The sequence below is a fragment of the Patagioenas fasciata genome, chromosome 9 (assembly GCF_037038585.1).
Source record: "Patagioenas fasciata isolate bPatFas1 chromosome 9, bPatFas1.hap1, whole genome shotgun sequence".
Lineage (NCBI taxonomy): Eukaryota > Metazoa > Chordata > Aves > Columbiformes > Columbidae > Patagioenas > Patagioenas fasciata.
In genome coordinates, this window is record NC_092528.1 from 7,887,393 (window position 1) to 7,904,507 (window position 17,115).

General features: G+C 43.2%; 1 protein-coding gene across 2 annotated transcripts in view; it reads left to right on the plus strand.

Moving 5' to 3' along the window:
* The window catches only part of MYO7B (myosin VIIB), a 47,963-nt gene that overhangs the window by 1,127 nt on the left and 29,721 nt on the right, over nucleotides 1-17,115 (plus strand). For both annotated transcript variants that reach the window (XM_071812406.1, XM_071812405.1), the window contains exons 2-17: nucleotides 2,144-2,186; nucleotides 2,955-3,068; nucleotides 3,686-3,838; nucleotides 4,993-5,177; nucleotides 5,712-5,833; nucleotides 6,493-6,635; nucleotides 6,727-6,840; nucleotides 8,471-8,624; nucleotides 9,531-9,607; nucleotides 9,919-10,038; nucleotides 10,259-10,401; nucleotides 11,676-11,886; nucleotides 12,612-12,747; nucleotides 12,975-13,135; nucleotides 15,424-15,561; nucleotides 16,509-16,661. In XM_071812406.1, the coding sequence (XP_071668507.1) occupies nucleotides 2,169-2,186; nucleotides 2,955-3,068; nucleotides 3,686-3,838; nucleotides 4,993-5,177; nucleotides 5,712-5,833; nucleotides 6,493-6,635; nucleotides 6,727-6,840; nucleotides 8,471-8,624; nucleotides 9,531-9,607; nucleotides 9,919-10,038; nucleotides 10,259-10,401; nucleotides 11,676-11,886; nucleotides 12,612-12,747; nucleotides 12,975-13,135; nucleotides 15,424-15,561; nucleotides 16,509-16,661 (2,142 nt within the window). In that variant the 5' untranslated portion in view covers nucleotides 2,144-2,168. The remainder of the gene's footprint in view (nucleotides 1-2,143; nucleotides 2,187-2,954; nucleotides 3,069-3,685; nucleotides 3,839-4,992; nucleotides 5,178-5,711; nucleotides 5,834-6,492; nucleotides 6,636-6,726; nucleotides 6,841-8,470; nucleotides 8,625-9,530; nucleotides 9,608-9,918; nucleotides 10,039-10,258; nucleotides 10,402-11,675; nucleotides 11,887-12,611; nucleotides 12,748-12,974; nucleotides 13,136-15,423; nucleotides 15,562-16,508; nucleotides 16,662-17,115) is intronic.

Genomic DNA, 17,115 nt, shown 5'->3' on the forward strand with positions numbered 1-17,115 from the left:
TTAGTCATTTTCAGCATGTCTTATGATGACTTCAAAGTGGTAAATCATCCTGGGCTTGCTTAGAAACCCCCTTCAATCCATGCTGCTGTACAGCCCTTTACAGCCACAACCAGGGCACGAAGATCATGGAGCGTGTCCAGCATTTCCCAGTTTCCATTTGCTGCCCTAAGAGCCCTACTTGTGTTTCAGACATTGGTGTAACTTGCAACAGCGGCAGGATCTTGCATACAGGAGTATAATTACTCCTTCTGTTTATACCTTCCCAAATATCATGGATTTAAAAAAAAAAAAAAAAAAAGTGAGCAGCTATAGGAAATCAAGTGATAAAACGATCCTTAATTCTCTCACTGCAAGGTTTTCATCTAACATAGAAGTTTATTAAAGCAAGAGGGAGAAAAGAGGGGTATCCCCAAACTTCAACTTGAGGGGTTTTTAATGGTAATCTTCATTTTTCAAGAGCATAAATTTCCAAAAATAAAGTGGTGACTTGAAACACTTTTCTGATTATTTAGTCGCAAATTTATAAACCTCAGAAACTTGCATATGGCCACCATAGAATGAAGATAAATCATAAAATTATGTAAATGTTCAATCAGAAAGGTAATGAAATCTGGGCACTTCTCAAAAAGACATACCATCCATATTACACAGAATTGTAAATAGTTATCAGAAATTTTAAGCATAAGATTTTAAAGGTATTACACACAATAGAAATCTTAAGGATTTCAGTGAAATTATTGATGAAGTATGTCATTAATCATTAATATTAATGTACTGGAAACTGGGATTTTGATGATTATCTGTATAGCACAGGTAGAAAATAGAACTCTCAACTCAGTTAATTGCCGTTTTTCTTGCTGTGCTCAAACTTTCCAGAGAACCTGTCCAAAACCTAGACAAGCATAATATGCACTGGAACTCTTCATGGGGGATGTTCCAAGAGATCATGGATTTGCCTGGAATAATTGCCAAAGATCAGTTTCTGGCCCTATATCGTGTCCATTCATCTTCTTGTAAAATGGTTTACAAGCGGTTTGCTGTCAAACAGGAATGCACAGAAGGGATGCAGATTATTCAAAATGTCATCATTGAGCATGAGTTGTAAAATCTGTTTGAGATAAAATGTTTAGACGTCATGAATAATAGATCATAAAAGGGTAAAAATAGAAGTATTCTTTTGTCCAAGGTTAACATTTTATGGAGCATTTTGCTTCTTGCAAGGATTTAATACTTATTAGCAACCTTTAGGTGAACCTTTTCTCTGGGTGTGCTGGAACAATGGATAGAGGGAGAGATCCCTTAGAGAAATGGAGGAAGTGGAACGGGTCACACAGCTGTGAGACATTTGTGAATGTGGAGACCTGGGCTAATAACTGATGTCTGCTGCACACAGCAGGTACTGAATCTCAGGTTACTCAACAGCCTTAACGAGCAGGGACTACTACTAGTAGGAAGAGACAACATGGGAAAAAAGCATATGGAACTCTGGAAACATTTAAAATCAACTTTGCAAAGAGCCTTGGCCTGTGATTTCCCCCCACAACAACGGGCATACAGTGGCCTTCCTGCTGTAACAAGAAAGGGAGCCAGCAAATCACAGTCAGCCCTGGAATCACTCCCCAAATCCAGCTGCATCAGCCTATGGGACAAGAAGCAGCTCCTGAAGACTCTGGTTCCGTGGGTGTTCAAGGATCGCAGCCTAAACAGCATCACCCCTTAATCAAAGCACTGGTGTAGGTTTCTAGCCACTAATCTTTTCACTGTTATGTTATTGACAGTGAGCTCCTAATTTTATTGTAGCCCCTTATTTTGCTGCTCATGCCTTCAGTGCAACCCCTCCCATACCAGCCAAGGAAGGTGAACTCTAAACCTCAGTTTCTGAACTGCTGGGGCAATGGACCAGCCAAAAGAAACTATTGTACATCGTATTACATTGCATTGTGGGGTCTTTTTATCTGACTTGAAGTTCAGCCAATAGATTTGCCTAGCATTTGAGGGAACTATTCGGTATGAAAATATGCACAGTGACTTCTTCGCTGTTACTTTTTTTACAAGGAAACATGTCAAGGAAACCCCACTGTCTGTCCTGATCAAAGTCTGAGCCCTTTTCTGGCCTCATGTTATGTTCTTCTTGGCCCTGCAGGTTACATACAGTGATCTGAAACATAATGGTGGTTTTCAGAAAGGTAAGTCCTACTCTTTACTGTGATTTACTGATTAACCTAAGGCCCAAAGGGGAGAAAACTACGTTAACGTCATGGCTCATCTCAAAAAGAAAGCAGCAATAACCCAGTATCAAACAAGGTATAAAATAAAATCAATCTAGACTCGAGATGCAGAGGAGCCTTGCCAAGCTTGGCTGTGCTCACACTGAGCTGGTGACCTCTGTCACAAGGTGTGGCACTGAAACTACACCTGTTACCTCTGGAGTCTTATTCAACGCAAATGAGCACTGGTAGTCTGTAACATTCTCCAAAACCTTGTGCAATATTTATAGATGCTTTATATTAACACTACAGTTGTTTGGTTTTAAACCTAAGTCCATAAGTATTTTGAGAAGAAAAAGAAATAATTTTTCAGTAAAAAAACTTGAAGCTTTGGCAGTTAATGCTGCAGTATGTAACACACGTTGTATAAAAGACAGTCCACTAGAAAGCTGGTTCCTCAGCAGGTGTAGGCCACTTCAGATCCACGAATATCTGACCTACAGCTTTGTTCAGTTTTCATTCTGGCAATTAGAGTAAAGCTTTCTGTTTGAATCTGTAGTAGTGCCTGGAACAAGATAAATCATTCCTGGGGGCTTGGAGCTGGGGAGGACAAACAGAATGGTAGCCCAGGTGACACCAAGATGGTGCTTATTGCTAGGAAAGGACAGCATAGCTGACACCTTCCTCCAGTGGCAGCAGAGGCACTTTTGCTTGCTCTGTACTTGACAGCAGCTTTTTTCTCCCCAGGGTGATCATGTGTGGCTGGAAACACAATCAAACAGTGAATTTAATGTCCCTATTGGGGCAGTTGTGAAGGAATCTGACTCAGGACGGATCTTGCTACAAGATGATGAAGGCAAGGTGGGCTACTCTATAACTTTCTGTAAAAAATGAACATAACAGTAAAAAGAATGGCCGTATTAGGTCAGACCAAAGACTTTGATAACAGCTAGTTATACTGAAAGAAGGAGTATAAAAATAATGCAAGTATAGGGTGTATCCTATACCTATAGTACAGGGAACTAGTATTCCCAGGTCCCAGCTATATGAAGATTTAGAGCTTCCTGAGCTAGAGATTGTATCTACATAGTTAAGAAAAAGAAACAGACAGGCTTCAATCCCTAAACTGGGTGGAGCTTTACGTGAAATCATGATCCCGCTAAAGTCATTTGAGCTGGGCTCTCCTCTGTATGTCATACATGTTGTAGCTGTGAGGACCTGACAGAACTGAGCTCTGAACAAGGTTAAACTTGGTGATGTCCAGAACCCACCTGAATGGCCTCATCCAGTGTTTTAAATCATCCAGCCCTGGGGAACCAGCAAACCAGTTAATTTCTGTAATTCAGCTAGCTGTTTGTTAGAATCTGCTGGTTTGCGTGTGGGTTATACCAAAGCTCATTCTGGTCTAACACGGCTCTTTTTTGTTTGCCTCTGAGCAACAGCATAACGGGTTAAAACTGCTGCCTTGCCTTTTTCAGGAACACTGGATCACGGCTCGGAACATGCACATGGTGCGCCTGATGCACCCCTCCTCTGCCCAGGGGGTGGAAGACATGATCCGCCTTGGGGATCTCCATGAAGCAGGCATGGTGCACAACCTCCTCATCCGCCACCAGGAGCACAAAATCTATGTGAGTGCCGAGGTCACTGGGCACAGTTACTTTTGGGAACAACCTGTGCTGCGTATTTGGCAGAGTGACCTTAATGGTGCCAAGGGGACACAAGAGGTTTTGTCCTCTTTCATTTGAGTACTTCAGCTATGAAGAAGGGAGTTAATAGTAGTCTCTGATAACACAGTGACATGCATAGGTAGTGACCCTGCTTACTTTCTGCTAGAGTGATCATTTCCACCAGTGATTTACAGCTGAATCCAGCCTGCATTACACCTCAGTCCTGCTATTACCTGCAGCTGTGACACAGGATTTGTCTAAGTAGAACACAGTGACATGATTTGGATTGTCCTCCAGTCCAAGTCAATGGTTACTTGATTTTGAGATAATAAAAGAGATCAAGAATGAATCTGAATATTTAGGACACCTGGTTTCCTTTCTTGTCCATTACAGGTTTTATCTGTGACTTTGAGCAACTTCGCATGTTTAGTTTCTTCATTCCTTAGTTCCCAGTTTGTAATATGATAATAATATTCAGGATTTTGCATGCTTTGCTTCCCATGTTATATATACTGCTGCCTTCATAGGAGGGGAGCTGCCTCTTACAACACAGATGTGGTGATGTTCAGTGTAAACAAGGAATGAATTTATAGACGCTGCAGTTATAACTACCAACATGTCCATATAGACCAGTTACATTAGACTCAAGCAGTCTGCAGTTGTCTTACATACAAGTTCCTGAACAATATTATTGCCTTGCATTTCCACAGCATTCAACAGCCTCCTTCATTTCAATGGTGCTGTTGTTTACAAATGCTTCCAAATGCCTGTATAAATAATGACCATAACTTTGCCCATTAGCAAAGTTCAGCCACATCTGCACTAGAACACAAAAGCAGCTTAACAAAACACTACAAAACACACAAAAATGCCAGGTCAAATTGGACGTTCCTGTACTTTAGCCTGATGCAGTGAACTGAGCTGTGATTTGGCCAGGAGATTACAGCTGGCATTCTCCCTTTCACAAAAACCACCATATCCTGGGACATTTAATGCTGCTGTGCATCTCCCAGGCTCCCCTCCTGCCTCTGTTTGTATTTATACTGCAAGTGGCTTTGGTCATATTCTTACTTGCAGGTTTGCTGCTAAAGGTAACACTCGTAACTGTTTTCCAGACTTACACGGGATCGATCCTGGTAGCAGTGAATCCGTACCAGGTGCTGCCACTCTACACAGTCGATCAGATCAGACTGTACTCCAACAAGAGGATCGGAGAGCTGCCACCTCACGTCTTCGCCATTGCAGACAACTGCTATTTCAATATGAAGAGAAATAAGAGAGACCAGTGCTGTGTGATCAGGTGACTGGACTCAGAGAGGATGAATGACAGAAATCAAGTCTGGCATGTTTTTGGGGCACCTTTGTGGATGCAGGAGACTTTCCAAATGGAAAGGCAGCACAGTTAAGACCAGAGACAACAGGAAGGAATTATTATATCTGTAGTCTCATTGCGATAATATCTGATTATAGCTGAGGTAACTCTTGATCATGCTAAAACTAGCACTGAAAATCTGGTAATGCTTTGAAAAAGTAAGCGGTCATTTAATTTGCACTGGTACAGAATGCCTTCCATGGATTTGCTTGGTTTTGATCAGTGGGAGAATTTAGTCCTCAGTCTAAATTGAAAAAAATGATTAAATTGTAGCAGATAAGATGATGAAAAGACTAAAATTCTCCAGCCTTCCATGGAAGACAGTCTGATCTACCATTCTCTGGGTAAATATAGCGAATATAGTGGGATTTCTTTTTTTTTTTTCTAACTTGGTTTGCCATTTTGCCACCCTAGTCAAAATGGAAGAAAGGAAACCTGTAATGATCTTGTTTCTTACTGCAGTGGAGAGTCTGGAGCTGGGAAGACTGAAAGCACGAAGCTAATACTACAGTTTTTGGCAGCTATCAGTGGCCAGCATTCCTGGATAGAGCAGCAAATCCTAGAGGCCAACCCCATTCTGGAAGGTGGGTTATTTAGGAAACATGCCTGATTTACCACCTTTATCTCAGGACTTTTGTATCAGGATAAAAAAATTCAGAAACAGATCTTTGGACCATTGTATTTGTATAACTGCTAAAAACCCTGTAACACTGGTGAAGCAGGATAGAAGTTCCTTATACTTTTCTGCCACGTCCCCATGAAGTCCACAGCAGCTCCTGTGCTGTAGGAGGTGCCACTGTCGTGTGTAACCCAAAACTGCTCGGAGCACCAGAGGCCTTAGGAATGCAGAACCCAAGGTACAGACCCCTGGTTTAGCATTTGCACTTGACAGTGGCAAAGTGACTGGCCATCTTTCTGTCTAGAGAGAGAGAGGATTAAGTGTGTTCCCAGTAAATCCTTCTGGAGGTCTTCAGATTTGCCCAGTTCTCTTGGCTGGGCAGGCACAGACTGCATTTGGATCACTTGAATATGTCTTTTAGGATCCAGATCTCTGGATGCACAGTATGTCTGCCTCTCTCTATGGGAGCCAGCCTGAGATCAGACATTCTTCAATGCTTGGCAGCACTATTATTTGGAACACAACACTCAAAATACCAGCAGCAAAAAAGAAGGGCATAAAAAGTAGACTTGATGTTCATTAACCGCAATAATCCAGATACTATCTCTGTCCCTTACCCATCAGCTTTTGGAAATGCCAAGACAATTCGAAATGACAATTCAAGCCGCTTTGGGAAATACATCGATATCCACTTCAACCACAATGGTGTGATAGAAGGAGCACGAATAGAACAGTTTCTCTTGGAGAAGTCCCGGGTTTGCCGGCAGGTGAGGGCACCAGCAGATGTCTGTGCTGCCTGCTCCCGTGTCACAAGCCTGTGCTGACAAGGTTGTCCATCGGCCTGCTTCTTCCTTTTAGGCTCCAGAGGAGAGGAACTATCACATCTTCTACTGCATGCTGATGGGGATGAACACAGAGCAGAAAAAGATGCTGAATCTGGGCACTGCTTCGGAGTACACTTATCTCACTATGGTAACAGCGTCTGCTTTCTTCTCCCTTATCCCTCTGCCATTTGCTTCTCTCAGTGAGCAATTACAATCAACAGGAGCTGCAGATGGGTAGTTACCAAATATGAACAGTCCTCTCCTTAGAGTACCAGGAGCAGTAACACGAAAAGTGCTGTGAGCCTCAGAGACTTACTGTAATGTCCACCGGTGGGAGGCAGCTCGTGTCAGTTGAAAGTTTTCTATCAAAGTCACACTTCAGAAATATAAAGGGCACCTTAAAGCAGGTGTGAAATATTCCCCACTTTCACAGACACTCGGATTTCAGGTGAATGCAAGGGATCTCATGCCAAGTGGAATACTAATCAGGTATATGTACCTTAGGGGAAAATGAATAAGCAGAAACAGTGCCAAGAATACCAGTCCTTATATCTGATAAATCTTACATACATAATACAGGAAGCTGGCATTCAACCTGACCTCCAACAGCTGATGTTCCTGTCCCTGTCAGGGTTTCTGGTGCCATAGCAGCAGGAGTGCAACATTCATAAGTGAGATTTTTGTAAAGAGCTAATTGGCTGGTTTAGGGCATGAAAGCTATCATGAAAATCCTATTCTTTAGCCTGTGCAAATACCTCATATTAAATATGTCAGCTGGTTTGATTTCGGCTGTTATACAGCCATGGAAAAAAACGGGGCTAAGGCCTGCCTCTGCTGGAGATAATGGGAGCTGGGCATCTAGTTTCAGAGGAAATTAAAGCAAGCCTATAAAATCGTTTCAGGTCTCAAAAGCAAAACCATTAAAGTTGCTTGTTTCAAATGTAATGTTTTCAAAATAGCTGTGATCCAGCAGCAAGAGCTGATGAGTGAATTTCACACACTAGCCATTCCATAAAAAGGTCTGAAGTTCCCTGGGTCAGCAGAAGGGCAGTATAATACAGAGATAGGAGGATTAGATTAAAGGAGAACATATCCATGGCTTTGTTCAGGTCAGCTCTTGGCACAAGCTGGCATGTGTACATGCTGTAAACTGAAATGTCTAGCAATACTTCACTTTTGTAATCATCACACTACATTCTTGCCAATAGCAGGGATGAAAAAGCCATTTTCCCATCTCTACTGGGGCTGAGAATAGTTTCTATCAGGAGGAGCGTTCCAGGACCCACTGTGCAGGCTTTGTTGAAGGTTCTTCTGATGCTGCCTTAGATCCTTCCACCTGCCTTCCACTAGATCCTAGTATTCTGACGTTGAGGTCTGCCTTCCAGTACTGATCCAATCCTACTTGCTTTGGTTTGGGATTAGGACTCTTAATTGTCCATTGTCAAAGCAGAGAGAAGAAATCCAAGAAACAGGCTCAGCCTTGTATGTGTAGATAGTCTTGTCAAAGTTCCTGTCCTTCTATGCTCCTGAGCAGCCTTCCCTCTCAGCCTTTTTTTTGGCCTCCCCAGTATTCAGTCTAGCCCTGGAGAAACGCATTATTTACCCCTCTGTTAATACATTCTCCTTGAGAGTAAAGATGAGGAAAGAAACAACCAGTGGAAAAGCATAGAGAACAGAGTAATAGAATTGTGTACAAGGGTTTGACAGCCTGCAGGTCCTTTGTTCCTCATGTGGGTACCAGGAGGATTTTCCTTACCTGTAGATGTGGTGCCTTGCAGGGCAACTGCATGTCGTGTGACAGCCGGAATGACGCAAAGGATTATGCCCACATCCGCTCAGCTATGAAGATCCTCATGTTCTCAGATTCTGAGCACTGGGACATCAGCAAGATGCTGGCTGCGATCCTGCACCTGGGGAATATAGAGTTCGAAGGTAAACTCAGCACTGTCTGTGCTTGGTCTTTCCTCAGACTTAACAGTAAAGGTGCTGCCTGCTTCCATCTGCACAGATCAGGTTGTGCTGCTCTGGGTGGACAGGGATGGAAGGGCAGGCAGATAAGCACTATGGAATTCTGATTTCTGACTCCACTGCCTAGTGTTTTGAAAAATGCTTTTCTTATTATTTTGTCATGCTCTCAGGTTCCCATGGTTATAAATAGGCCCTTACCACACAAACTGAAACAAAAGACAATATAATTTCATGTTGCATTTGCAGAGGATACAGAAGCAGTTGAGTGATGTTCACTGTGGAGATGACAGCAGTCATGCTCCTGGCTGGGCCCAGTGAACACTCACCTGTGTATGTGCGGCTCTGGAATGGCACAGGCACAGTCAGGACACCACCAGTGGGATGCCAGAAGCTCTCACAGTTTAGAAAAGGACTCCTGGTCCCTTTGTCATACTGTGATGCCAGCTGGATTCTTTGGAGTATTGCTGGCTGCTAAAATGAGGGATTCCCCTTATTCTCTTTCCTTGTCTAGATTGCCTGCAAGCCAGATACATGTAAATAAATGTTTTCAGAAACACATTTTCTGAAGTCAGATACCATTTCCCCAGATCCCCAAGAGTTATTATTTAAAATAAATAAACTTGTCAGTTTTACTGCTATATTTATACTGATGTTCTGGCATTGTGAGGTCCATGTACATCCCAGGATCTCTGGGTAAAATCAGAACCTTCCTTAGCAAAATCATCAAACTCGGGAGCTTTGCAAGGAGCTTGCTGCCTTGCCACTGCCCCAGAGCTACAGGGTTACAGAAATACAGCTGCAAGGACAGCACAGCCCCCTTCGGGTATAGCAGGAATTATTCACCCTGAGACTGATGTTTCCTCATTGTAGCGGCTGTGTATGACAACTTGGACTGCTCCGATGTGATGGACTCACCGCACTTTTCAATCGCAACCAAACTGCTTGAGGTAATGGACTCTCGTCTTCTCCCACTAGTCCTCTTCCCTGGCCCTTGCTCCCTGAGCACACTGACAAAGCACACCTTTGTAGAGTGTTCATGTATGGATACACGTACAGTGGGCACATCCCCATGCTCCCGCTGACACTCAAGTGATACTGTTGCAGATGTCTCTCTGAACTAGGAGATCTCTAACTAGGGCATCAAGCCACCAGTGAATGCTGCTGGTCAGGCCGTTTGTCTCTTCCTGAGACAGGCTTTATTTGCTGGATCTTCTTCATCTACCTGGAATTGATCAGGTTGCTGTGACTGTTTCTCTAGGTGGATTCCAGTGAGCTCCGGAACAGCCTCACAAACCTCTCCATCATTGTCCGAGGAGAAAGTGTGTCCAGGCCTCTGAACATAATTCAAGCCGCAGATGGCAGGGATGCCTTTGTGAAGGTACTACGTTTTCTCTAATTAAAGCCTGGGGATGCTTTCAGAGCTGACTGTCTTCCTGGTTGAGGAGCCTTTTCTGTGGCAAATGTTCACCCAGGGGGCTCCAGTTCCTCATAGTTTTCAGGCATAGTTTGACAGCACTGTAGCAGCATGATAGCAAGCAATAAGCTATGTCCAAAGACTGTAATGATGGGCTCTAATTCCTCTTTAATTTTTTTCTCAGGGTATATATGGACGGATTTTCCTGTGGATAGTGAACAAGATCAACTCAGCCATTTTCAACCCAACTTCTCAGAAGCCTAAAGACAGGCGTCAGTCCATTGGACTCTTGGACATCTTTGGGTTTGAAAACTTCAGCAACAACAGGTAGAAGGTTCTAGATTAATTTCCATTGGGAAGCTGAAAAGCAGCTGATACAAAGGGAAAGAATGAAAAAACAGACACAGGCTCTTTCATTATCATCCTGAGTATTAGAAAAGCAGTGAAATCTCCATCACTGGATTTTCCCAATGATGATCATGCACAGATTTAATTTTTCTTCAGTCTTGGTCATATTTGCACCTCCTCTCCCAGCCTTCATTTTGGTGCAGCCACTGCACAAGTCTATTTCAAAACCTCAGGGATTTTCTCAGAGGAGATGGCTATGAAGGTGCTACGAGCAGGCAGCCACTGTGTGAGACTGCAGTGTGTCCTCGTGTCTCTGTATCAAACCTTCTTGTTCTGTAGCATTTTTACATTGTCTGTTGGAATAGTTTTTGCATATAGTACAAAGTACATCTTGCTCAGTGTTGTCCCATCTCTTTTTTGGGGGGCTGCTTCATTTCTCTACTCTAAAGGACAGGTCAGCAAAATACTTGGTCAGTACACCATTGTCTAACTGCTGCCTCTCCTACTGGTGGGTTCAGTCCCAAAGCACCATTTCTGTTTGTCCTTCTCTGCAGGGGCAGCTACTTTCTCAGTTATATGGTACTATATAATCAGTATTCCACAAACCATCAGCATGTATTCTGCAGCCTTTTCCAATCCATTTCAACTGAGGCATCTTGCTTGCTTTCAACAAGATAATGTTCCTCACTGACTTTTGGAACTGGTTTAGGACCTGTTCAGCCCATCTTCTCTCTTCTGTGTTCTCTCCTATTATTTTATGCTATTCCCAAAGGCTGCAATCCACATGGGGCCTCACTGTGCTGAGCTCTCCAAGGGCACACACAGCATGCCACAGCAATTACCAGGTAATGAAACTCAGATGCAGCATTAAGGACTAACAAACAAAAGAAGTGTTAGTGCCAGTGCAAATAAAAACGCCTCACACACTCATACAGTCAAGCTATTTTCACAGTTACATATTCCCCTTTGTTTCTAGAGTTTCTTGAAACACATAGAAGCACTTTGCTTGCTTACTCAGCAACACTAAAACATTAGTTGGCTCATTTCTGCTTATCTTCATCTTAGCAGAAGCAGCATCCCTTATGTTGCTAAGACTGGCAACATGCAGTGGTGTTGCTCATTAACACTGTAGAATATTGCAGTAGCATATCTGGATATGTGTTTAATACAGAGAATAAACAAATACCATAGAGCAGTGCAGGACTGGCCAAGGCTCAGGGTTGACCACAGGTTCCCACTTTGTCCCTCTCCAGCTTTGAGCAGCTCTGTATTAACATTGCCAACGAGCACCTTCAGCAGTTCTTTGTGCACCACGTCTTCAAGCTGGAGCAAGAGGAATACCTTGCGGAGAACATTACCTGGAGGAACATTGACTTCACTGATAACCACCAGGCACTGGAAGTCATCGCACTCAAGCCTATGAATATCATCTCCCTCATTGATGAAGAGAGCAAGTTCCCAAAGGTAAATCTTTGGTTTCACTTGTAATGCCTGGCTGTGCACACAGCTCACAGGTAATGCTTGGCTTTACACACAGAAAAGTGCAAAGGTGGCTTTCAGATACATTATAAGAGGCAACATCTTCTCCCTATAGATGTTCCTTTTAAATCAGCTCACCATACAAATGCTTCACTCTGCTGGAGTGTGCTCTTCCTGGTACCTCACTGTTGAAACTCCTACAGCTGTTCCAGATAGAGAAGGAAAGAATCCAGATCACTTTACAAGGGCTTCTTAGGAAATTTTTGCATTCACATATTGAGTGTATTTCTGCTGCTGGGCTGGGCTGCAGCCTGTTCTTTCTTCTCCTGAGTGGCAGATCTAGTTGAGCAATGTCACCGTTGTGAGGAAATGTTGTTCTGCAAAGGCCAGAGATCTCAAACAGGAGTGCAGAGATGAAAATAGCATCTGATCTCAGACATCCCTGCAGAGCATTTTCGTAGTCTCCAGAGCATGGTGGGGCTAAGCAAGACTGCTGGTGCACAAGTCAGATGGCAATGTGGGCATATCTAAAAAACAAGCCCCTGCCTCAACTCATCTGTAGTTCTCAGGTAACAATTTGAGAGGATCACGCACATGCAGAATTTGAGCCTTCGTTATTTCTGAGCATCGCTTTCATTTGTTTGCTAAGCATAGGCCAGTGCTGTGGGGAATCTGCTTAACTGTCCTTTTTTGCCTGTATTTGTTTCTAGGGCACAGATGCCACCATGCTTGTCAAAATCAACTCCCTCCATGGCAAAAGTAACATCTACATTCCACCTAGGAGTGTTCATGACACCAAGTTTGGCATCAACCATTTTGCTGGGGTTGTCTTTTATGAATCAAAAGGTGAGCCTATCTCTGCTGGGTATGGAGGGTGAAGAGAAGGGCATGACCTGCCCTGGATTTGTGGCACTGCAGGGTAGTATTGATCTGCAGTCAGATCAGGAGGTCAGGAGGATTACTCTGAACTAATCTGCAAGTTACTGTAAATTAAGTGGATTTTACCTAGACAGAGTGGCACTAGAGCCAGCAGGCCACAGAGATGACGAGCTCATTTTGTTTCCATCCTATAGATTTCCTGGAAAAAAATCGGGACACACTGAGTGCTAATGTCATGCAAGTGGTTCATTCCTCCAAAAACAAATTCCTGAAAGAGATTTTCCAGGTGGAAACAACCCCACCTACTCTGGGACGTGGGACCATCCGGCATCTTGGAGCTGACCAGGCCCACAAGGTTGGCTTACTGGCACAGAGTTGCAGAAACAATTCATTTCTCCTGCCTTCCATAAGGTTCTGGCTGTTCTTGACCTCCTCTTTCTTTTGCAAATCCCTATCCCTTTCATTCAACTCATTTCTGCAGAGTAGTCTGCAAGAAAAGCCAGGGTCTGGTGTTCATACTGTAAACAAGTGCAGTGTCAGCCCTGTCTCCCAGGACACCTGTGTAGTCATCCGTGCGCAGGGGTGTGGGGAGTGTCCTGGACGTAGTGAAAACAAAGCCGTAAAGCGCAGCAGGCTGGAAACAGCATGGGGCAGAGTTCAAGTTCTCTGCCCTGCTGCAACTTTCTGAGCATTTAACTATGCAGTGTCATCACTGTGTAAAGGTACTTTTGCTTTTAATGTTTGTATCTTTGCATTTTCCTGTCAAGGTACAGAACAAACAGTCAGCTTGCTATCTTACCTGTTATCTGTCTATTCTCCTGGCATCATTTTCTGATCCTGTCCTTTCTTCCTCAGTCTTTATCACAATGTGGCTTTCTGCTGTCCAGAACATCAGGCCATGGACAGGTAAACATCCTGGGGGAGAAGAATGTCACAATTGGTACAAGCAGCAACAGACAACTGGCTTAGCTTCTCTTAAATGCTATGAATACCTCCAGATCAAATATCAGGTCTATCTACATTGCTCTAATGCTCTAGTGAGTTTTGTCTCTATAAATAAGGTTGTGTTACTGAGACAAAACCTTTCCTTATATTGAGAAAGTACAGCAGCATGTCAAGAAAGGAGATCTAAATGTGAGGTACTGCCCATTTCAAAATGCACAGAAGTTAGCTGAAATACCCCTATTAATTTCAAATACATTGGGCCACTGTCAGGAAGCCTAAGAAGCAGGCTACAGAAAAATATAGTGAATGAAGTGCTAGAAAAGCTTTGCTGTCCTAAGCTTTCAGAGTTGCTCTTCTGACACACTAGGGCAGAAAAGTCACTGCTATCTCACTAAAAAAAAGCAACTTTAATAGTGTTATATGTGTGAGATCCTCTGTCTGTCCCATTGATTTACTGGTATAGGAGAAAGGCCTCTAAGATCTGGGAGAGCAAATTGCTTTTAACTCTCATACTCTTAGACATGCCGTCATGATCTTATTTCGAGCAGATGCTTGCTAGCCCTAAGATGCACCAGAGCTGCCATGAGACATTCCCAGAACAGTTTTCCAAAGGCGTGTGTGTGTGATCGCTGGAGGGCAGCATTGCCCTGTAGCTAAAGCAGAAGGAGGCAACTTGAGTGCTAAAAAAGGCACTTTAAACCTAAGAACCAGGAGAAGGAGGTACCATAAAAACGATGAAAATGAGGGGAACCACTGGATTTCAAAATATTTGGGAAAAACAAAACAAAAATATTTGGGAAAAACAAAACAAAACACCCAAACAAACCACAACCCACAAAAAAAACCCCAAACAAACTTTATACGTACCCATATTGTGCTGCAATGATTAGCTCCATGCCTGTATGTCAAAGGCCAGTGGAGTCTTTTTGTTATGTGGAATTCTGCTGTCACCAGAATTTAATGTGCCCTTAAAACATCCCAGGAGGTAGAAGATTAGGCCTATTGTGATGATCTGTGTGAAAAAGACATGGGTGGAACTTGCTGTTGGAGAAGCTGAGGAAGTCTGGATCTAACTGTGGCCAAGTGCAATCCCTCTGGGGTTACACTATTGCAACTGGGAGCAAGATTCAACACAGGAGCAGTGAGACATAAAGCACTTTATATGCAGCCATAAACAGAGCAGATCTTACCTTATCCTCCAATAAAAGTTTGCCTTTTCACTGTAAGGTGATCAGGCATCCTGATCACTAAGGAACAAGCTGTTTGGGATCTGTGGCATTCCTGGTTAGCTGTGAGATAGCAGCAGAACCTCTGACCTGGAGGTTTTTATTGCTTTGGGGGCTGCTGTTCTCACCAAGCTCTCAGGCACACACCCATGAATAATCTCTTGGCACTAGGCCTTACGCTAAACACAGCCTTGGTTGGCAGAGACAGCCCTGTGTGGGCTCCTGTGGGTGGAATTTCTTCTCCCACAGCCACTCCCGCTGCTAGAACTTAGTGCCCAAGTAGGTGAAAGAGCTCGGTGCGGTTTCTTCGCAAGAATAACCCCAAATTAATAAGATGCAGTTGGCCAGTTTAGCTCTCATGTAATTTTTTTTTCCTGGCAGTTGTGTTATGTTGTACAAAAATACGAAGATTGATCAATTGGCTCTCTGACAGCGAATGATGCAGAAGTCAGCATGTGCTTACTCTTCCCAGGGCTTGGATACCACCAAACGGCTCTCTACTCTGGGAGGACAGTTCAAGCAATCCCTGGAAAAACTGATGAAAATCCTTGAGCAGTGCCAGCCATACTTCATCCGCTGCATCAAGCCAAACGACTACAAGAAACCACTGGTAATGTTTCAACAATATGAGGTCTTGTCTTCAGTAAACTTTTTAATGAGAAAAAGCTGTCAGTTGCTGTGTAGTGTTTTATATCTGTACTTCAGCCCAGGAGAGCTAGAGCACAGTCTATTACTGAAATAAAAAGGGGTGTAGTATATAGCATTGTTAATTTACAAAAACATCTCTAAAAGCATCATAGACTAATAGATGGCATAAAAGTATGTAGGTGTATTACCAAAAATCGTTGGAAAAGCCTTTCCTGTAAAGACAAAATTGGTGAGTTTCTAGCCCCTCAACAAGGGGACAAACGAAAAACATTAAGATCTGACAATGATCTTACACTATGAAATAACCTGAGAGAGAACAGGGGAACTGTTGGTGTAGGAGAGGGGTGATGTGGCTTAATTTGATACTACAGGAAGAAGAGGAGCGAGTTTGACATTAAGATGCTTGGCTGAAATTCAGGAGATCATGACCCAGTTCTAAATTAAAACCTTGTATAGTGTTGGTCAAGTGACTTTAAAATTTTAAAGTACTGTATGTGGCTTAGTCAGCTTATTTTTAATGTGCATTACAAGAAACTAGCATCACTCATGCTATGCTTTGCACAGCCATGCCCAAAGGGCTTAAGTTGCTACTGCAGTTTCGCGCATGCAAAATGATAAGAACAATTTATTGTTCATCTGAAATTGCAGTTCTGGAATTGAAAACAGTTGCTAAAACCAGACTGCGGTTAATGGACTGTTTCCACTGCCAATAAATACAAATTTGAAGACCCTTTGGGGTGACTTGTTTATGCCTGCAATGAATTAATTTAGGGCACTAAGGAAATAAGAAGTGCAATTAAAACAAGCATAGTGGGCCATTTTGCAGGCACTCTGAGCCTGGAGGTTAATAGGTATATTCTAAGGAATGCTGCATGTGTATCTTCCTTCAGTGTTGTCTCCTCCTTTCAGTTGTTTGACCGGGAACTGTGTATCAAACAGCTGCGATATTCAGGGATGATGGAGACCATTCAGATCAGGAAATCTGGCTACCCCATTCGCTACACCTTTGAGGAGTTCTTTGAGAGATACAGAGTCCTCTTGCCATGGTCTCTTCGAGAACAGGTGCGTTAGTACAAACTTGTTTGTAAGGCTAATCTAACTTTTCCTTATGAGGCTTTAGTCTTTCCCACAGTAGAGAGTTCTTGGATTATTGCTGGCACAGCTGAGAGAGCTGTCATCACAGTAACTGTCATCACAGTAACTGTCATCACAGTAACTGTCATCACAGTAACTGCAGCTAAATACTTAAGTACTTACTTGGAGTCCAGCTATCCTTGACCTGCCCCACAAAGGCATCCCAGGCAGGGTGGCATCCCCATTGCCCTCGGATGTCTCATTTCTGTAATCACACACTTCTGAGGTCTCTAACATCCTTCTTGCACTCGAACTCTACACACCTATTCCTCCTTTTCTTGACCATTCGAGCTGAACCGCTTTCATTCATTATACCATCAGCCCAGAGGTCTGTAAGACCCCATCTGTTTCTTTTCTTTGCCCTTTGAAACGCAGGGCAATA